The sequence below is a fragment of the Dermacentor albipictus genome, chromosome 5, assembly GCF_038994185.2.
Source record: "Dermacentor albipictus isolate Rhodes 1998 colony chromosome 5, USDA_Dalb.pri_finalv2, whole genome shotgun sequence".
In the NCBI taxonomy this organism is placed as follows: Eukaryota; Metazoa; Arthropoda; class Arachnida; order Ixodida; family Ixodidae; genus Dermacentor; species Dermacentor albipictus.
The window spans coordinates 121,420,421-121,442,267 of record NC_091825.1 but is presented as its reverse complement, the minus strand read 5'-3'; the positions used below and the strand labels follow the sequence as shown (position 1 = coordinate 121,442,267).

At 46.3% G+C, this 21,847-nt stretch overlaps 1 protein-coding gene across 3 annotated transcripts in view; it reads left to right on the top strand.

The window, feature by feature from the left end:
• Positions 1-19,931, top strand: part of LOC135911616 (SEC14-like protein 2) — a 49,656-nt gene extending 29,725 nt beyond the window's left edge. For all 3 annotated transcript variants that reach the window (XM_065443944.1, XM_065443943.1, XM_070539720.1), the window contains 11 exons: positions 1,224-1,267; positions 2,548-2,610; positions 4,773-4,866; positions 6,050-6,144; positions 7,265-7,346; positions 10,029-10,109; positions 12,465-12,551; positions 13,404-13,510; positions 14,440-14,544; positions 17,145-17,346; positions 19,211-19,931. In XM_065443944.1, coding sequence (XP_065300016.1) covers positions 1,256-1,267; positions 2,548-2,610; positions 4,773-4,866; positions 6,050-6,144; positions 7,265-7,346; positions 10,029-10,109; positions 12,465-12,551; positions 13,404-13,510; positions 14,440-14,544; positions 17,145-17,346; positions 19,211-19,302 — 1,020 coding nt within the window. In that variant the 5' untranslated portion in view covers positions 1,224-1,255 and the 3' untranslated portion in view covers positions 19,303-19,931. The remainder of the gene's footprint in view (positions 1-1,223; positions 1,268-2,547; positions 2,611-4,772; positions 4,867-6,049; positions 6,145-7,264; positions 7,347-10,028; positions 10,110-12,464; positions 12,552-13,403; positions 13,511-14,439; positions 14,545-17,144; positions 17,347-19,210) is intronic.
• The last annotated feature ends 1,916 nt before the right edge of the window (positions 19,932-21,847 follow it).

Below are 21,847 nucleotides of genomic sequence, written 5' to 3'. Positions count from 1 at the left end.
GGCGACGGAAGAGTGTATACAGGGGGTCCCAACTATCACGCACCAAGATTTAAAAAAAAATATACGCACATGCCACGTAGCTGGACAGAACCAAGGTCATGTTGTTTGCCGTCGCTTGGAGGTACTCGGATTACTTTTCTTACGTTCCGCCTATTTACAGAACTGGTCTTAGCTAATTAATTGACTTCTCAAATATTATCATCATATGAAAAGCGCCTATGAGACAAATGTAGGGCAGCATGAAAAACTCTCGATGCAGCTTTCTGTTGGCTCAATACGTGCCACGTAAAAGTGTTTTTCGGAACATGAAAGAAGCCCGCGAATACGAGCAAAATTGCCGCCCGTCTGTCCGCTCGCGGTACCTTGCGTGTATTCGCGGGCTTCTTTCACGCTCGGCAAAACACGTTTACGTATAGCACGTATTAAGAAAACAAAAAGCTGTATCGGGAGTGCTCTGCATGCTCGAGCGTAAAATGTCAGCAGTGCCTAGCGTCCAAGGCGCAAGATATGCATCGTGCAAGATGTCTACATGCGTACCACAAGGTCGTCCACCTTCATGGGAAACGCCTCATTAGTATTCAAGCCACTATAACGCCGACATTTCTTCTATACTTCACGAGGTAAATGTGCCTTATACGAAACCTGATGATCATGTCGATGAACGAAAAAAAAAAAGCCTTTCTGAATCTTATGCTAAACATCAGCTACTATGAGCTCTTGAATACTAACGAGGTGTTTCCCCTGAAAGTGGCCGACCCTGTGACAAGACGCGAATGCGTAACTCGCATGCATAATGCATATAACGCGTACGGAATATTAAAAAATTATGGGGTTTTACGTGCCAAAACCACTTTCTGATTATGAGGCACGCCGTAGTGGAGGACTCCGGAAATTTCGACCACCTGGGGTTCTTTAACGTGCACCTAAATCTAAGTACACGGGTGTTTTCGCATTTCGCCCCCATCGAAATGCGGCCGCCGTGGCCGGGATTCGATCCCGCGACCTTGTGCTCAGCAGCCCAACACCATAGCCACTGAGCAACCACGGCGGGTAACGTACGGAATATGGGACATCGGCGCGGCGCGTATTTTTTCATCCATGCCCATTCTCGCAAACCAGGATTTTGAATGAATAGCGCGGCGAAACCGATTGACGGCGATGCGACCGTGTGTCGGCCACGCTAGTCGTCGTCTTATAATGCCATGCATTTTTTTTCCCGACAGCCAGGAAGTTCGACACGAACGATGCGAGGAAAATGCTGGTCGAGGTGAGTGGGATAACCTGCATCACTCCGCTAAGGGAAGCGGACGGTCATCTTACACCATCAGGGTTATGGGGGGAGGGGGGAGGGAGGGATAGGCACTGGAGTCATCGTGGGCCACTCACATTGTTGTACAGCCAGCGTGGTGAAAAGCTGCGCGTTACCTCTACTCGCTTTATCTCCAGCAGCACAGTAGAAGGTGTGAATGGCTAGGCGACAATGCGGCGTGTGTGACGTCATGTGAACACTCCCTATAAGGAGTACGTGTGGTGACGTAGTCATAGGCGCCGTGGTGACTGTCACGTCAGAAGAAAGAACGTAGATTAATCGAGGCTGCAAGCCGCGGCATTCCGAAAGAAGGAAGGGAAAGAGAAAAAGCAGAAGGCAGGAAGGTTAACCATAATAACGTCCGGTTGGCTACCCTACACCGGGGGAATAGGAAAGGGGAATACAAAGATGACAGGGGCAGAGAGGAGGGAAAGAAAGTTTGGTGTAACAGTGCCACGGTGGTTATCTCGACTTGTTTACACCCTCCCGAATCACGTGACCATAGCTTTGCATATTTAAAGAAGGGTGCGTTGCATTCAATAAACTTCAGGTTGGGAGTGCGCATCTGTGTGTACTTTCCGTTTCCTCCATCTAGTGTGTATTGCGCCATTCAAAAATATGTAACTTGGAGCCAACTGGAAAAAATTGGGAGCAGTACGCCTCTGCCACTCTACTTCGCTTGAGAAGCAGATAGCAGTTTGTTTACAAATATAAAATTAAAAAAAAATTATTAGTGCATAAAGGATACTTTAGCGCAAACAAAAACTAACATATTCTGGCAAGAGAGAAAGAGAAAAAAGACAAAACAACGAGACTGAGTGCGAGTTACTGAAATCAACAGGGGCGGGGGGGGGGGGGGGAAGGGAAGGGGTATTCTGTAAGAGTTCCCCTAGTGGACTATCAATTTCGGCCGCGTCTGATTGGATGCATCTGTACGAGCGAGGAGGAGACGAGCGGCCCTAGCCAATCAGCAGAGGTCGAAATGGACAGTCCACTAGATGGACTATTGCAGAATACTCCCCCTGGGTGCCCTAATATATAGAGCATACGTCTGCATTAATAACGAAGTGCTTGCACATAAATAATTTGGTTAACGGTGTACTGTAATTTTCACTTAACTTCCTTTCAATTTCGAGTGCGGCTAAACCAACCAGGAGCCAACTGGTGGTACGAACGAAGTTGTACCGACTCGAATCCTAAACCAAAGGCGGTACCACCGCCAACGTTTTGCTGTGCAGCACATCGCCTGGCGGAAGAAGTACCAAGTTGACACCATACTGGAGGACTACCAAGCCCCCACGGTTCGTAACGCGTTCGTTATCGACGGGCAAGGTGGGGGCACGCATACTCGATGTTACGTGTTGTCGAGAGTCACGCAAATCTTCGCCACTGCTCGAAGGACGAGACGCCTTCGCCAACGAGGGTCTCGCCACTAGAGCGAGAATAGAATGTTAATTACAATTAAAAGGACACTAAAGAGAAAAATTCGTTAAGCTCCACTAGTAAAAAAAAATGATCCTTCAACAATACTAAAAAGTGCTCTCGCCTTGAGAAGATTTGATAAGCCTGAAAAGACCCAAGTAGAGGTGGCGAAGCCACCCCGAAGTTCCCGCACTAGCATTCCGCGACGTCAGCAATTTTGCTGGTGTGTGATAGAACGTGGTTCTTTTCTTTCTTTTTCTTTTTTGCGGTAAAGATGGACTACATTGCATTCTAAAAGCGCCAATGACTGAGCTTTTTTCTTAGCCAAAACGACCCGAATGCAAAAAAATGTACTTTGAAGTCCTTGACGTCACCTAACGTATCGAAACGTGACCATAGTTTTAAAAATCTAAGTTTGGCCTTCATTTTTTTCTCCTAGCAATCAACCTCTTATAACGAAATTGACGAAAACATAGTTTCTAAATAATATTTTGTCAGTTAAGTTAAACTACTTGAATCTTCCTCCTCTAGTTTCTCTTTAAGAAACGAAGAAAAGTAGATTTGGGGTACCGTAAGTGAGGGAGACAACAAAAGCTTCGTGTAGTAAATTTGCACCGTGGCATAATTTTACGCTGGCCGTTCTCTTCTGCCTGCTATGAATAACTGCAAATTACCCTTTACATATGTAATGTCAATTCTTACTCGACTTTTTTTTTTACCACTTGTATTGCAGTTGTGCGCAATTTAAGCTGTTGGATCAAAATAACGATTTTAATGCGACAGCATTAAAGGGTCCCACGTCGCAGAAGATCTGATGTCGCCGTCTGGTATCGGCGTCTGCCGTCGGCGGCGTTGTCCGTGAGAAAAAAAAAGATCATCCTGAACCACAACTACGCCGCCCCTCCGCGTGGCACATAGGCGTTACTGAACTAATTGAATTTCTCAAAGTAATTAGCGCCAGATAAACCGTAAAGTCCGACTTACACACAACCTACAGACGTGACAGCTTCGAACTGTAATTTGAAAATAGAAGAAAACGTAAATCTGTTACGCGGAAACTCAAACACAAGACCCCTTTTTTTTTGCTTACAGGGGTATGAGCCATTGCTCTGCCCTGCGTTGCCACCGGGACGGTCCCATCGTTGTTTTCTGTCGGACCCCGAGTCGCAGAACATCCGGTGCCAGTGTGAACGTGAACGGGGCCCGATAACGCGTTCCACTCTTAAAGGCGAAGCTCAAGCATCCTCCAAGTTTTTAGTTTTGTTCTTTATTGTTCTCGTTACTTCTCACTCGCTTAATTAATGCTGTCGCTTTACGTATTCTTTATTATTGATGACTCCATCCCTCATGTTATGCCCTGTAAGGACACACTTGTATAAGCGTAAAGAAGTATTGTGATGATGGTGATGAAAACGCTTCTATATAAGTATGGGATTCCCTGTGGCCGACGTTGCTGCTCTTTTATTTTCCATCGGTAAAACATGGCGTTGAGGTAAAGAAAGAGCGGCAACGCAGGGCCTTTAGCGCAGGACACCAATTGGGTTATTGCAAGTGCCATGGCTTTATTTCGCATTGCTTGAGCGCATTATGACTTACATTGAACAGCGTGCAAACAAGTTCCTTCGTCCTATATAGTCTTTTCTCTCTTCGCTACCCTCTTTCCCTGTCTCTTCCCTTCCCCCCCGCCCTTCAACGCCAATCCCACTGCCGACCGCCCTTCAGGTTCAGCAGGTGTAACTAGACAGTTACAGTTTCGTAAGCAGTGATTTCTTTACGTTCCCTTTCTCCATGTTACGTAAAAATAAACAAAGAATTATTACTACTACTGCTGCTACTACTGCTGCTGCTACTTCTAAGTACTACTACTACTACTACTACTACTACTACTACTACTACTACTACTACTACTACTACTGCTACTACTACTACTACTACTACTACTACTACTACTACTACTACTACTACTACTACTACTACTACTACTACTACTACTACTTACGATGAATGCACCTCAATCCCTGCGGCACTGTCCATGATGCAGGTGCTGCTGAAGTACTTCCCTGGTGGCTTGTTGGACTGCAGCCCCGATCGCAAGCCAGTGATCATAGCTCCTGTGGGACAGGCAGACTTCAAAGGTGAGGTACTAAAACGATTGCGTATAGCCAAATGCCGATATCACGCACGTCTAGCCGATACATTGAACAGACGGCAGTGTAGGCAGCGCCCACAGCGACATCTAGACAGCTTTATCGTGAGACCCACGGAAGCCGAATTATTCCGAGTTGTTTGTGAGCCTACGAACTGTATGTACAGCCTTTGTCAAAAGTGTACAGACTACGCTACCTGCGACCGCCATGCTGATTGCAGGCTGGCTAAAGGAGTTTCTATATGATATGCCAAACACTCAAGCGCGCTGGTAAACCTAAAGAAAGAAAAAAAAAACTTACGTATTCAAGATTCAGCGGGCGTCGGGATCGCCAAGGGAACAGCGCCTCACAGCCGAACGACATAAATGTGGTAAAGGCGCGGAGTAACCTATGGACATTTCTCAAAGAGTGTTACGTTGATCTCGGCCAAGAAATAAAACTCCCGACTCACGGCAGCACTGTTATAAGAAACGGGGAAGTGACCTCTCTTCTACCGCGAAAGGAGTTCAAGCGTTCGGTTTGCGCGAAACAGATACGGATGGGGTGGGCGCCACACCCCAAACAAGCATGTCCCATCTACCCTATAAATGAAATAAATGAAATGAAATATATAAGTGGGGTATAATCTACCCCCTCCCTACATGTCTGCTGCGCGTATTATGACCCCTATGTAGGTGAATCATATAAAATTATAGAAATGACCACCAACTTCGCGTTAACGTTGCGCTCGGCGCTGAGCGTTGCTCGCTTGCTTAGTTTCTGTGCTGCAGCATGGCTGCTAAGTCTGCATACAGTCACTCGGACGTTATGCTCCTGCCAAGACTTTCCGCCGCATTTCGATTGAAGGAAGCCCTTCGCTCTTGCCATTGCCATTTGTTGGGCGTGTTGGTAAACTGAAAGCATATTTAGCGCCAGCAAACAAGGACGGAAGGGAGACGACACCACAATGCGCTAACTTCAACAACTTGATTTTCACGAAATACACCTATATATACCATGCACAGTGGCGCCACCTTATCCAAATCTTATCCAAGATTTGGATAAGGTGGCGCCACTGCACATGGGTTATATTGGTGTATTTCCTATATCCTATATTTCCTTTCCTATCCTATTTCCTTTAGCTGGCGCTAAATATGCTTTACCTTCGCTCGTTTCTGTTCTGAACGCGCAGGCATGCTCGAAGCCGCATCGCGCACTGACCTACTGCGCCACTGCATCTACCTCCTGGAATCACAAGAGGAGTTCAAGAGGCAGGTCACGCTGCAGGTACGTGCTCAGAACGCGCCGAAAAACGAGTTGGCAGGCTCGACCGTGGAGAACGGTTGTTTGAGTGGCGTGACTGTTGTGCAGCAAACGATTGCGTAGAGGTCATATGCTGAGGCTGTTGGTGTTCGTAATAAGCGAGACAGAACGTTTGTAATGGTAGCATATGAGATAGAAAGCAAGCTAAAGCTCGGTGGCACCTAGCCAGTGCACATGCCCAGTAACCCCAGTGCATAGGTTGACATTCCCGACATTACCGAGGTCCGAGATTGTCCTGCGACGGAAGTCGATCACTTGTGTTACCGCATCTTTAGAGCTTTCCTCAAAACAGCCCTTGAGGTTCTCAATGAAATATATATATATATATATATATATATATATATATATATATATATATATATATATATATATATATATATATATATATATATATAAGCTTAGATTGTCTAAACGGATTTCCGCAAAAACATTATTTACCAACAAGGAATCGCCATTCCAGCCACTGCCTTAGTATGCATTCGTAGAGGACGGTGGTTTGAATGATGTAACTGCTGGGCAGCAAACGATTATCGCGCTTTACTTACTTTTTTTTTAGAAATAACAAAGGTTTACGTTTGTAGCTGAGACATTATTTCTTCTATTAACATTCATTTAACATTCTGTAGTAGCGGGACCAGTAGCGACCGGCCCTATACTGTGTGTGACCTGGTGTACTGCGTGTTCTGCTTTATTCTTTTAGATTTGCCGTCGTGCTCTTTCTTTCCCCTTTCCTCCCCTCCTTCCTATCTCCCATTTCTATGTTTCTGTCCCCTCCTATCCGAATAGTAGGAAGGCGTTGTGCCCCTTCCGGTGGCAGTTGCCAGCCTGCTCCCCGCTTTCCTTTTCCTGTAAATTGTATATATGTCTTCAAAACAAATAATAATAATAATAATAATAATAATAATAATAATAATAATAATAATTTTAGTGTGCGCACATCGGCGGATACGCTTCCAACGTTTCACTAATATGCGCGAGGCCAGATATGTAGCGCTTCCCGGCGAAAAAAAAAAAAGCCACCTTGGAACGTTTTTTTTTTTCTTGTCTTCTTCTTCTCCTTTTTTTTTTGTTAACCACTGCGCAGACTGGAGGCCCTCGGATCGAAACCATGCACGCATTGGCGGACATGGAAGGCTTCTCTTTCTGGCAGCTTTCGTCTCTGGAAGGTAAAGCATCGGCAAGGCAAGCCCGCCGTACCGAACATTTTCCCAATGCCGACGGCAGCGAAGTGTTTAAAAATGCGGGCGAATAACCGAAAAACTCTCAGATAATGAAATCGAATACCGTCCAACCAGATTACGCGAATTCGAATTGAATATTCGCTTTTCGTAAATGCGAATGTCTTTAAATCGCTTTTTATAGCATATATTTCAGCATAGTCAAGTGCTTTCAATTAGACATACTATTAAAGCAAAAAAATGAAAGACGATAAATTTAATCCCTGCAACACAGACCGAGTCAGTGTTATTAAAATGCCTTCGTGTTTAACCTGTCGACGAGATCAAGTCTGTCTGTGGTTGCGAATTCGGTGCCGGAATACGGGAACTGTATACACTGGTGGATAATTCCTGAAGGTCGTCTTCCAGTTTTCTTGTTTGCAAGGAACGGTTTCTTTCATCTGCTGAAAACGTGCGTCGCCATCATGCGGGAGTAACGTGCATGCTGGACTCGCCGAAATTGTCGACGACGTTTCTCAAGATCTAAGCAATCTACATTACGTGCCGCACAAAGAAGTCGTCTGGGAGACAAGCACTGACACTAAAGTTCGAGAGGTTTTTCGATGCGTCCTCGCATGCCAAGGGATGCAGGTCTCTCAACGAGGGCCTTGAAAAGGGAGACAACTTTTACCAAGACCTCAAATACTCCTGCGCTTCAATACAGGCCCCGTAGCGGTAATCAGCAATATGGAAAAGGCGTTATTGCAGATATTTATACGGGAAGGACCAACGGAAGGCTACGAGTTGTCTGGTTTACGATGGACAAACTCAAGGCGAAACGAACTTCACGGCGATCCCTGAACAGTCGGATCAGTCGGAACAGCAGAGCTGCGAAGCCCTGCTAGTAGTTCTACTCTCGCGCTCGGCCACGCGCTGCTTATTTTCCTGACCCGTACGTCGCTGCGATAAAAAGAACATTCCCGGCCACGCGGTGCAGTTAATCACTGAGTTCAAGCGGGTACAGAATTAGGATAGGCTTTGTCATAATCAGACGTCCTTGTTGCTTCACCTTCCAGGAGCCAACTTGACGGTCTGAACTTATGAAAAGCTCCATAACCCTCGTGAGCGGGGAGAGGTCTCAGAATGTACGATCAAGACGTCCCCTTCCTTTAACTCAGTATATTGTCGGTCCCGTGGTTGCGAAGTGAGCAGATCGACGTTGCAGCAGACGATCCTTTCGCCATCGCTTCCAGAAGTTGTCTGTTAGGCGCTTCCGATAGGCTGCGGTCTCTCTCGGCTGCGAAAGTCGTCGTACTTGAAATGCTGCCCCTCGTCGTAGTTCTAGAACTGTATACGTCAACGCGATGCCCTCGAGGAACAATGCGACGTTGGTCCGCTGGATGGTGGAATTCCAGTGGTTATATAAGATCACCCGGCGATAGTGGTTCAGCCATACCTCTACGACCTCTCTCCATGTTCCAGCATAGTATAGTTCGCAGCTACTTCTGATGTTGCTTAGAAGAGCCGGAAGAAGGCCGCGTGTTGTCACCGTCAGGGTCCATGGCTGTAGGGGCAGTTTCGGCAGTTTCGGGAGTCGGCAGTTTCGATGAAGCTATACTGAGGTTGCGCTTCCATTGTCGTCCTTCGGCGTTCCACTCCGGTACACAGCACATTCATTTCCGATGGTATAGCCACGGCCGCTCAATGGAAACATCCATTGGGCGGCCGTAGTATAGCGACCGTCCGGTTAGTCGAGCCCTCGCCTGCGAAGGCCATCGTACTCGAAATCTGGTTCGACCTACTAGCAAGCTCATCGTCGCGTTGTCTTCGTACTGATCATCGTAAGCTCATCAGTAAGGTCATCATCGCTCATCGCGTTGTCTTCGTGCTCCAGGACTGTTTCGTACAAACATGAGAAACTACGTAGCGGAGCAGGCTACTTCGTTCAGTGAACCAGACTTTACCGACTAAACCGCGATCGTTCGCACGAGTTGAAAAGTCGTGGGTACGTTCCTAATGTTCCATTTGTGCTTTTGTAAGTAAGTCTTCATAATGTGCAATGCAATGACAGAAGCGCGATAAAGGTATGAAAACTAGAATGCCAACATTGTTGCATAGCATTTGTGAAAACAGCTGTTCATTATTCAGAATCTGCTCGAAAAGTATTCGATTCGACTCGCTTCTGGCGCTATTCGATTCGTATTCGATTCGGTCTCAAAAACTACTACTCGCAAACCCTTAGAAGTGGTGGACCGACCGCGTAAAAACCGTAGTTTCCGGTAGCGTAGATGGGAAACAGCTTCCGTGCGAAATTTCACGCTCGTTATACGAGTGGACGCGCCACAAGAAGTTAGCAGAAATGTCCTTTCTTTTTGTTTTTTTCTTTTGAAACTCGGGTTATCAAACAGAGCCCCGGAACGTTGAGAACTAAGGAACGCTTCCATAATCTGCGTCATATCTGCGTACCACAAGGCGCCTACATCGCCAGCTAACGTGCTATATAAAGGTCGTCACGTTTTTGAAAAAGTTGCGATTACCAGCTCTGCGACTGTACCAAGTCGCGATAGTGTGTGGTACCTCTATAGTATACGATACTCATCTACAACCAATTTAGCCAAAGTGAAATTTCAGTGCAGTTATCCTTTAAGCGCTTAACTGTATGGGTGCTTATCTGTGAATTGACTCATGCAGTGGTGTCGGCACTCACCGAGGTGGTCCAGATGTACGAAGCCAACTACCCGGAGATCCTGGAAGAGGCTTTCATCGTAAACGGTGGGAAACTCATCTATCGCAGTTACGTTCGAGGGCTGGGCTGGCCCGCGCTGTTTTCCTATCGAGAATGTGAAACACGTAAACAGCACCATCTCAAAAACGGTCAGGGGCATTCGTTAAGTCATAATAAGTCATTTATTCACAAAAGATGAGGACCAGAGGTCACTGAATGGGGACAGGAACGCAGAGGTGAATGAAGCAGGTGCATCGAGGAAGTCAGTGTGATCGAAGATACACGAAAGTATCGTTTAATTTGCCGTTTCCGCAAGTGACAGCACCCCGTCAGCGAACTGTACGGCGCGTTTTGCCCTCGCGCATCAGTCAAGAGCTCGAGTGAACGCCATCTGGTCAATGAAGAGCGTCAGTACAGCCTGTAATTACCGGGACGCCGTGAATGAGGGATATTACATGTCCGGAAACGTCCACGTATTTGTTTTGTTTTTTGACGATGGTCAGTTTCCTGTTAGCTACATGCCCCTCGCGGACAGAAATATGACTCCATCCCTTATGTTCGCGTTCGCGTTCCACCTTTTTACGGAAATATGACGTCCTGCCTGTGTTCGCGTTATATAATTACCGGTTACTTTAGGTTATCGGTCTTATTTGGAGCAATACAATAGCGTAATATTCTCATTATCCAAGCTTCATAAGAACACCTACATCCGCGAAACGAGGCACAAAGAAAAGCGGTTTATACCAACGCATAGAACAAACTATGACGGACACTGCTTACTTTACAGCGTGCCGTGTATTATAAGCAATTGGATGCGTCAGAACAGAAAATCCAGGCTTACTCCTTGAGCTGCAGGCACTGCGTGACGCAGCTACAGCCGCCAATACGCCCAACAGCATGAGCGTGGTCGATACGTACACTGACTCCCTCAGCGCTATGCAACACATTGAACAAAGTTTGCAGGACGCCACAAATTTGCGAATACATACCCAATCTTCACAGATCATCCCCCTTCCATCGCTCATGTGCGCTGGGTGCAGGGACATGGTCGGAACCAGTACAACGGCCTAGTGGACAAACTATAATGCCGCACCAGAAATACCACTTGATACACCTTACGTTCCATTGCCTAGGCTTCGGGTCCAACACCCAGTGAACTATCAGTCCATCGTGTGCCGCTCCAGCTTCTGCAGAGGACATTCGCCACCTGTCATGTCCGTGCCCAGGAACGAAGGGCTACTCGGGAAAGGGTACTAAGAGCCACCAAGCTACGAATGGATCAGACAGACTGTTGTAGTCGTTGGCTTATGGATGATAAGCTTGCTAAGGCCCTTACTGCAATTTACACTCGAAGAAGTCATCCGTGCTTTAATATAAATAGACATCTAAGCCGCGCGACAAGCTTCAGGGCGGAAAAAGAAAATCAGCTGAGTATGGCGGAACGTTCTTTTATTAGTGTCTTTTCGTTTACTCGGTGGCAAAGGTTAGACTATTGATTTATTACTAGACCGCGTGAAACAAAACCTTTCGCGTCGAAACTTCACCGGTGGTACGTCAGTGTGATGTCACATATTCCAAACTACTACTTTCCCCTATATGAACCATTTTTGAGCCGTAGAAGTTCTCGAAACTTGCTAGGTTGAGCCCTTGCTTTCTTTAGAATGTAATGTGATCCTTTTGCTCATTGATAAACAGTCAACTACACCTGAGCAGAGGATGTTAAAATTCGTGACAGTGCAGCGAGCTGGTGTCACTGCAGCGTCGGCTGCCCGTCTTTCGTGTTTGCCTCTTTTCTCGCTTACGATGTTCCTATCGCGGTAAGGGTACTCGTTTGGCCATTGCGTAAGCGAAATTCACTGATGCAGCTTACCTTATCATACCTCTTTATGGTCCCTGTAAAGATGTCCGCACGTAGGTGGTGACCTGCCTTTAAAGTTAGCTTCTCCTACCTAACACTGCTCTTGGGGTGAAGCCAGCATGCCGCACAACCTCCGTGTTTAAAACGATACCGCCTCTCACCATGTCCGTTTTCCGGGAGAGTAATGGCAAAGCGCAGTTTTATTTATCTGTCATCGTTCTAAGACATTGGCGGATCTTGCAATATAAAATTTAGCAATAATAGGTTGGCAGGACTGACGTCTGAAGCAGGCGTCTGAAGAATGAAGCCGAAGTGAGGCAAGCTACAGTTCCACCTTTTCTTTTATATATATTGTGCTGATCATCAATTATTGTTTGAAGTTTGGTAGAGCAACCGAGAAGCTTAAGTGACTTGTGCAAGGATTCTCAGGTTAATGTGATTTTTCTCAGAATAATTACGTCACACTTGTTATATCACTCAACCGCAGACCATGGGTTAACACCATAGCATCGTTCCTGTGAATGCCACTTTTTATTTCTTGCAGCGCCCACTTTATTTCCCATGTTGTGGAACATCATCAAACCTTTGCTGACTCCGAGGACCATAAGCAAAGTGCACATATTTGGAAAAGGTGAGCGGCCCCATCTGCACGTTGCAGCGATCATGCTACCTGAAATATAATTGCATATATAACTGAATTGTGGCGTATTGTATTCGTCGGCTGTAAAGAAAAAAAAGGAAGGCTATGTTTTTCTGTTTTAATCACAAGGTATACTAAGAAGACGCTCCACATCCCCGAAACGTATGCTTCCGACATCATTTTTTGTAACATTACCCACCAACCTGTGGAACATTTGACAGAAAGTGTACACAGAAAGGAAGTTTGCGCTGAAAGAAACTCCAACCGAAAACTATAATGGGTTAGGCCTCACGTTTCCGAACGGCTCTGGCTTTCTCCACTAGGGTAATAATAGTTTCTTTAAATGAGGGTCTGGAACATGCATCTTTCTGTAGAAGAATGCCGAAAAGACGAGAAGGTGAAAGGGGGATAGGAAAACACACACACACAGTGCACGTCTGGTTGTCCTTTTATGCTTCTGGGTCGACGGATGATGCTCAGTTCTCTGGAGAGCTTAAATATGCCGCTTCATCTGTGCCAACTATCAGTGTCGAAGAATGTAAAGAAACATTGGTGTTATACAGGTAAACTCGCCGCTGTCAAAGTTGCCATTTCCTATAGATCTGATTGGCTCGGGGAGGAGGTGGTCGACCATATCATATTGCATTGGTTAAAACGTGAAAACATGGCGAAATCTAACGTTGTCTGAAAGAGCACTCCAGCTGTGAAACATCAGATAACTCATCGAAGCTTTTGGTTGGAGATCATTACGTTTCATCGGCTTTCTGAAAAAAGAAAAAGGTATTGATAAACGTAAATCGAAAGCCATGGCGGCACTAATTTTTCTACTTGCACGTCCTGCAGATGGTTGGCAAGAGCTACTGAGGAGCCGCATGGACGTTGAGCGGCTCCCCGCAAAATGGGGCGGCAATCTGACTGGACCGGACGGCGACGAAGGCTGCAGACACCTAGTACGTTCATTTCTGACTGTCTTTCCAACTGTTTCCATAGTCATCGCTATACTCATTCCATCTCACCAACTCCGTGCAAAGCAACAAAAGCTATGGATCGCGTCAGCCAACCAGAAAGGGAAAAAAAAAAGACTCAGAAGAAAAAAAAAACTCCCCCATTGTCTGCCTCTGATCTCCCTCTCCGCGACGCCCCCGAATGGACGCCTCACGGAAGGATTAGCAAAGCACTATGGGAAATCTCGTCTTCCTTCTCTAAAACACGCAGCCTACTATCGTTGCTGATTGGCTGACACGAGTCCCAGCTTTCGCTGCACTGCATGGAGGTAGTGAGAGGGAGTACGGCCTGTAAAGGCGGCAGTTCCCTGCTTTCGAATGCTGACGAACGTTCCAAATGGCACTTGAAGAAAATAAACGAAAGCTGAACAAGATGCACCTGTGACGGGACAGACTACAGAAACACAGCTGAGTGGAAATGAATACGGCTGTTTAACATGAGCTAAGGAGAACTCAGGAGGTCAGCCCACATAACCACACCTCCTTTTCACATTAGCACTTTGGACACTTTGCACTGTCTGCATTTCAATTTAAACCACGGCTCATTTCCCCCATGCTTTCCTTGGCTTCACTGCCTATTGGCTTTATATTGTTTATATTGTAGTGACTAACAAAGATCGAGCCCCCATGGCGTGCACGCACACACACAAACACACACACACGCACACACACGTGTGTGTGGGGGGTAGGGATTCAATGTTACTACTGTCTGTAATGCGGAAAGCTTTGAAATTTCTTGATCTAGTGGAAATTGAAAACAATATCGTAGGACAGCTAACTCGAGGGAAAGTTATGAATTACAGTTTTATGTGATGATCGCCATGGTTCAGGAACTGAGAGAGAGAGAGAGAGACTAACGTGAATGTCGCATGCAGGTCTGCCCTGGCGGTCCCATCCCGGACGAGTACCGGCGAAAATGGTCGGAATCCGCAGGTGCAAAGTCGCACACTATCGGTGCTGGCAGCAAGTGGACTCTGCCGGTATGATGCTATTCAGCAGTTGCCTGCCATACTTCCTTTCCTCGTCCTATCGTGTTTTCTTGTTTCTGCTTAGCTCTAAAACTGATGTGGACGGTGTGACTAAGGGACTTAGGGCTTTGGAAAGAGCTCCGGAGCGTAATAATCCTTCCCAACATTACTAACTTTAGCGTGAGTCATACGTTCACCACACAGATATGAAGAGACACAAAACAAACGCTCACTTGTATATTTGGTTATTGATTTGTCCAAGCCAGCAATGTAAATGTGCACGTACTTTTTCTTTGAGAACAGAAGGTATTTGCATGAGTAACATCCTCGTTTTGCCCTATAGCGCCTCAAAACGCTGATCTGGAAGTACTAACAAATTTTCGCCACAGAAATATGGTCTGCAACTCGAGTATAGGTTACGGAACACGTGATAACCAGCCGTGATTACGTATATTGGAAGCGAGGACTTACGGAGTCGCCATCTGTCGGGAAGCGCCTCGCTTGCGTAGTGTGAGCGATGACGCGGAACGCTCCTCACAGGTTTGGCAGTCGGCGCTCAATAAGCAAACCATGCGGGAGCCCTCCTGGACATTTCTGTAAGTACTCTCGAAACGAAGGAAGTTTTTTACTGTCAAAATAATAATCTTTGGCAAACAGGAAACTGTTCCAAAATAATTTCGTTATAGCTAGGGACTTCGACGCCTACGACGGCGATTTGTGATGACCCGTCGCGACGATTCAATTTTTTTTTCTTCTTCTAAAGTGTTGGAAGTTTCAGTATATCTCAAGTTGCGTCGCACTGTACGCTTATCGCGGTCTTCTCAGTGAGATATTACCTGCTGCTTCTTTTCCTTAATCTAGTACATTTCATTGTTGGGTGCTGCACAAGCATGAACATATGCCATGCCTTTATTTAATGTGCTTCTTGATGTGATGTTGCGTACAAAGTCCAAAGGTGATAATGTCGTTGCCGCGTGCCGTATGTTCTATGTGCGAGTGAAAGCGTGCGATGGTGAGGAGACTATGGCGGCTCAGGACCTTGCTGGTGAAGCAGCGCACAGACACGGACACAGTGAAGACAAACAGGAATAGACGACACTCGCTTGCAGCGAGTGTCGTCTATTCCTGTTTGTCTTCACTGTGTCCGTGTCTGTGCGATGCTTCACCAGCAAGGTACTATGATCACTCACAAACTAGCCCAACTTTCCACGTTAATGGCGGCTCAATCTCGAGCGTGCAAGGCAGAGAAACGGGGTGGAAGCGCGCCGTCTACCGTCGCACGCAGGGAACCGGGGGGAAGGAAGGGAGAGGGGGACGCGTTCCACTGCCGCGGTTGCTGGGTATGGCACGGCCGAGCGGGACCCATTTTGAAAGCGATATGAGATGGGGACGCAGTGCGCCGAATGCTGGTAGCTTCGTGTGCGCTGCATTTTCGCCGCTAAGTTTCGCGTTGAAGGGAGACACAGCACGAAGGTCGATTCGCTCGCTGCTGCTGCCGGGCTTCCGCACTCCAGCGTTTTAACAACGAGTGTCCGCGGTCACCGAGTGAGATGTGTTCAGGTTTGCTTGTGCGAGCGATACCGTGGTTGGTAATTTAGTAAGCGAATGTTTACAAGTTTGCATGGCCAATAAAACTACTATCCTTACTTCGTATAGCTGTCTACTAATTTGCATGCTATCGCAATCGATGCTTCGCCTTCCAGGCATGATTGCGACTTTTTTTTCGTTCCGTCACTCTTTGCGTGGTCCTTAATTTGTTCTCAAGTTTCTTTGTTGACCTCCACGTTTCTGCCCAATGTATTATTACCGGTAGAACACAATGATTGTACAGTTTTATTCTCAACGACAGCGGTAAGCTCCCGGTCATGATTCTTATTCTGTAAATTTCTTTCTCATGATACGCTGCGAGTAACTGACCTAGGTAAACATGCTTCTTCTGGTCCTTAATTTGTTCTCAAGTTTCTTTGTTGACCTCCACGTTTCTGCCCAATATATTATTACCGGTAGAACACAATGATTGTACACTTTTATTCTCAACGACAGCGGTAAGCTCCCGGTCATGATTCTTATTCTGTAAATTTCTTTCTCATGATACGCTGCGAGTAACTGACCTAGATAAACGTGCTTCTGCGTAGACTCTAGAGTCTGATTGCTGATCACGAATTCTTGTTCCTTTACCAGGCTCTTTAACATTACCTTTGTCGTATGCATATTAATCTCCAACCCTACTATTTCACTTTTGTCAGTTGCGGACCTCGGTCATTTGTTGCAATTCATCCCCGGCGTTGCTGAACAACTGAGTGTCATCTGAAAAGCGAACGTTGTTGAGAGATTTGCCATTGATCTCCACTTCTAATCCTTCCCAGCCTAATCACTCGAATACTCCTTGTTAGAATGCAATCTGACATGAAGTCTTCTGACATACATAACACAGTGCCTGTCAAAACGCAACGCTCTATTTTAGTCTGCTCGGTTGAAGAAATGCCGACTTTATGGAGGTGTTTGATGAAGAACGTTGAAATGTCTAAGTCTTCTATCGTCGACTGCTATACAAACACAAATGAGATTCTAAGCACTCGTCTTCTTCTGCTTCTTCTGCCGACGTATATCAGGTACCCGTGGCGCGAGCCGGCTCGGAACTGCGATGGGACTTCTGCACGTTGTCCGGAGACGTGATTTTCGCTGTGCGATTCCGGCCGTCCGGCGGCGCCACAGATGCGGACAAGCCACGTGACCTGGTGGCTCCCAGGAAGGTTCCCTTCATGCGCCACGAGCCCCATAGTGGTAGCCTTTGCTGCCAGGAGCCAGGAACTTGTAAGTACACTTGGACTGCGGTGGTTCGGATGTGACATCGCTTCGTTCGAGCTTCTGTAACAGACAGCATCCTTTCCACTGCTTATATACAGTAAACCCTCATTATAACGAAGTCGTCAGAACGGGAAACTGACTCCGTTATAAATGATGCTTCGTTAAACGCGAAGGAGCTATAGGACAGTCGTAGTAGTGCAAGATGTAAGCCTCCAACAAGGCGGTAGCTCGCGGAAAGCACGTGCTGAAACCAAGAGAGAGAGAGAGAGAGAGAGAGAAGGGAAGACGGAAAGGCAGGGAGGTTAACCAGACTGAGTCCAGTTTGCTACCCTACACGTGGGGAGGGAAGACCAGCCGCACTCTGTTGTGCTGATATGACAGTGGCGGAACTCGGCTATCACTCATGAATAACTCCTTCGACTCTGTGTTATCACATCTTACAGTCAATCAACGAGCTGCCACCACGCCACGGAGTGACCTTCGCATTGGTCTTTGCCTCGGCAGGTTGGCACGAAAACGTAAAGTGCCATCGCGTAAGCTGCACCGAGTAGTCCCGTGAGGATCTCGTTCTCCAGACTTCGTATTAAGCGGAGTGCAGGGCTGCGGACATTTTTTATGGAATTCGGTCTAAAATGCATTCACTGCGGTCGGGATCACCACGAGAAACTTCGAATAAAGCGATTTCTTTATGACAAATGGGGTTGCTACAGTCGGAACATGCACACTTTTTGAACTGCTATATAGCGCGTGAAGATTTATTTATTTATTTATTTATTTATTTATTTATTTATTTATTTATTTATTTATTTATTTATTTGCGCCAGCTGGTAATATGGTCAGGGTCACAGAATTTCTAACTAAACAATGTTCCGGAGTTCAGCTGCGATTGAACGCGATCTGAAGGGACATGCGTTGGACGTCACATCGAGGTATAACGGCGACAGTAAAAGACATTCTCATGCTGTGACTCTTTCACCGTCACGAAACAAGACACCGCAGAGTTTCCCCTGATCGACGACATAGCGAGATTTCGCGGGTATACCTGGGGAAGTATTCTCGGACGGTCACTTCAGAGGACATCGCTTTCAGTGCACGCTCATTGGCTGGCTAAGAAAAAAAATCGGATGAGCTGATTGGCTGGCTGAGAACTACGTCACACGAATGGCATGGCATCGCCGAAAGTGATCGCACGAGAATACGTACCACGAATAGCTTTTGTGGCATCGAAACCGGCGCGTGAAAGCCCGCAGGATCGCTGAGGAATTCTGAGTAGATTCTGTTAGCCCCGTGAAGGTATAACGCCGTAAGGAAACCCGGTGGGAGCAGGACGTCAAAGGGGCGTGCGCCGAAATTCTGATAAGCTCGCAAACCTTATTCGCCTGATAAATTACAGTTCTGTGTTTGTATTTGTCTACCAATTTTACTTATAGTGATCGACGTACGTAATGGCACGTGACGATTACACTAGCTTTCGTCTATGTTCCAAGCGCGTTGGCGCACAACAAAGTGCAACTACGGGCAGCGATAATGACCGAGCTATGTGCCTTGGATGATGAATACGGTGCACTTCCAAATCTAATCAGTGTGGTTGAGGTCATGCATCCCGCATGAAAGTCTTCGTAGATCGGAACGCACAAATGACGCCAAAATAGATAATAAATTTATTTCACTCACTCACGCCAAAATGGAATGGAGAAACTTTATTATGGGTGTTGATGGCAGGAATTACTTCCTCCCTTCCTTTTTCTATTCCTTTTTTTTTTCTCTTTAATGAGCAGGGCTCCAACCTTCTCTGCAATGCCCTTCTTTATACCCTTCCTGATCATGAAAACCTGCCCTGTCCCTCCCTTTTGTTTTTCTCGTGGCCCAGACGAGCTCGTGTTCGACAACTCGTACAGCTGGCTGACGCGCAAGGAAGTGAGTTACAGTGTGCAGCTGCTGCCACCACCGACTGGCAGTTAGCCCTGACGGAGGATGGCGCAAGAGCGCGCAGTGGACCAATGCAGTGCCCGCGCCGCTCCGGAGCCACCGAGCTCGACGAGGCGATTCATCTGAGGATCTTCGGCGACCCTATCCGTGGTCGCACACGACGTCATGGGCGCCATATTGGATTCTATTTACAGCTCCCTCTGTGTAAAGCCCTTCCATCCACGCCTAGGGGGGTTTTACCTCAGCGTAGCTTGATACAAGGCGAACGAATTGAGGCGCAGTTTCGTAATGGTACGTAGTACTCCGACGTGGCGGTTGCGGTGACGTCTGTCGGCAGTGCGCAGGGATGTATGTCGGGAAGGGGGACGACGGGAGACGCCAGTGCTGACACTCTGGCCAGTAAACGGCATTGAACGGTGCACGCAATGGCAGACTGCCCTATTAATAAAATTTATAAGCCCTGCAAAGCCGCGTCTACGTTTCATGTTCAAGAAAACTCGTGCGAACCCGTTTGATCTTATGGAATTGCATCTTGGTCTTTCTTCTGCTGGAAAATGACCTATCCCGGTACCCCTCCTGCTTATCCACTTCCGGGATTTCCGCACATCTAATTTTTGTTACGCTTTTAGCGTATTAAAAGAGCATTAAAGAAGGAAACTGAATATGTTTATATTGATGGAGTACGCCTGCAGAACTCCATTTTCGTTGTTTTCGCTGCAATGTGTTGATTACTAGAAGAGAATGGCGGTCAAAGTTTCGTTTTTGAATTGCAAGCCTAGGTCCCTGGCCCTGGTACGTCAGTGTGACGTCATGGATTGCAGAGTACTTTGTTTGTTTGCTTGCTTGTCTGTCTGTTTGTTGTTGTTTTTTTTCTTTTGGCCGTTGTGGTTCAGTCAAGGTTCCTGAATATACTGAAGTTAAATTTTCGGCTCCTTTAGAATACAATTGAAGCAGACTGTGTCTGGAGTGTGGACGAACCGGAAGCAAAGAAGGGGTGGGGGGAGGATGCGATAAGAAGAAGAGGAGTCAGCAGAGAATAAGGATTAAACAGCGGGCAACACCCGTTTCACCCAAGTCATGTCTTGTGTTTAGTACATTTTACCCGCACCGCTGCAACATTGAAGTTCATTTTTTTTTTACCGACAATTATTTGAGTAGGGCTCCGAGCAGACAGTGTCAAAATGCACGACGTTTTGGTGCGCTGGTGCGGGAATTGCAAGATGGCGTAGCCGCTTGTCTGTAACTATTGAGTATTTTCTGGCTTAGTAAGCGTCTTCTCGTGTTAAGAGGAAGCTTTAGCTAGGGTGCTCCCATCTAAATACACGTAAAAGGAGAATTCGTTTTTCTCGGCAACCACTACACCAAATTTGACTAGGTTGGTTGCATTTAAAAGAAAATCTTGAAATCTAATGACCGTTGGTTTCGAATTTTTTATTTAGGTAGTCAATTTTTACTGAATATTGGAAATAACTGTAAATTTTCAGAAAACGAAACTATCAAGTTTACGACTCCATAACTCAGCAATGAAAAATTATATAACATTTCTCTGAATTGCATCTTATAGTACATCTAAAGCGGACAAAATTGATATGTTGCACATGAATCTCAAAAATTTAGTCATGTGTAAATACAGCTTTTGCAGAACCCTTGTAAACAACGTAACAAATTGACGGAAGATATAACTTGACATATCGAATTGTTCCGCTTAATGATCTAATGGATGCCTTTTACAGAACCTCGATATCTATTCTTGACGGAGAGCTATTAATTTGTAAACTTCGTGCTCTTATTTTTTTCGAACTTTCAAATTTATGAATAATTCTTTCAACAAGATTCAAGCCCTACATCGTTGCAATCACAAGGGCTCTCTTGAGGCTTCCGTTTGCTACGATAGTTATCTTTTATTTGAGCGTGCTAAATTATATCATATAGGACCAAATTGCGCAGTAAACGTAAATTATTGAAAGCGCGAAAGAAAGAAGAAGAACGGAGAGAAGGAGGGCAATGCCTTCAAGGATCTACGCATACATCTTTCCGGAACGCTGTTTATAAGGGCCAATGCCCAGTTTGGGCAGGTACGTGCCAAGGCAGTATTTCCCAAACTTTAGGCCGAAACTAGGCGGAAGCCCCTCGGACGGCGGGCCCCCAGCGACAGTCCTCATCCGGAGCTACAGCCGAATATAGGTTGGCGCCGTATAGCTGTATACAGCTAATACGGCATCCTGTTCACTTAAATATAAATTCTGGGTTTTTGCGTGCTAAAACCACGATCAGATTATGAGGCACGGCTTAGTGGGGAACTGCGGAATAACCGCGACTTCCTGGGGTTCTTTATAGTGCACCCAATTCACGGCCGGTATATGGGCATCTTTGCATTTCGTGAACCCCACTGAAATGCGACCGCCGCAGCCGGGATTCGATCCCACGCCCTCCGCGTTAGCTGCGCAACGCCATACCCACTATAATTATGGGTTCCTGAACACTCAGCTAACATACAGATAATATTGCGAACTACACACAGACCTAATATAGCGAATCGGGATAGAGCGACTTATTCTTTGCCTCAAACACACGAAAC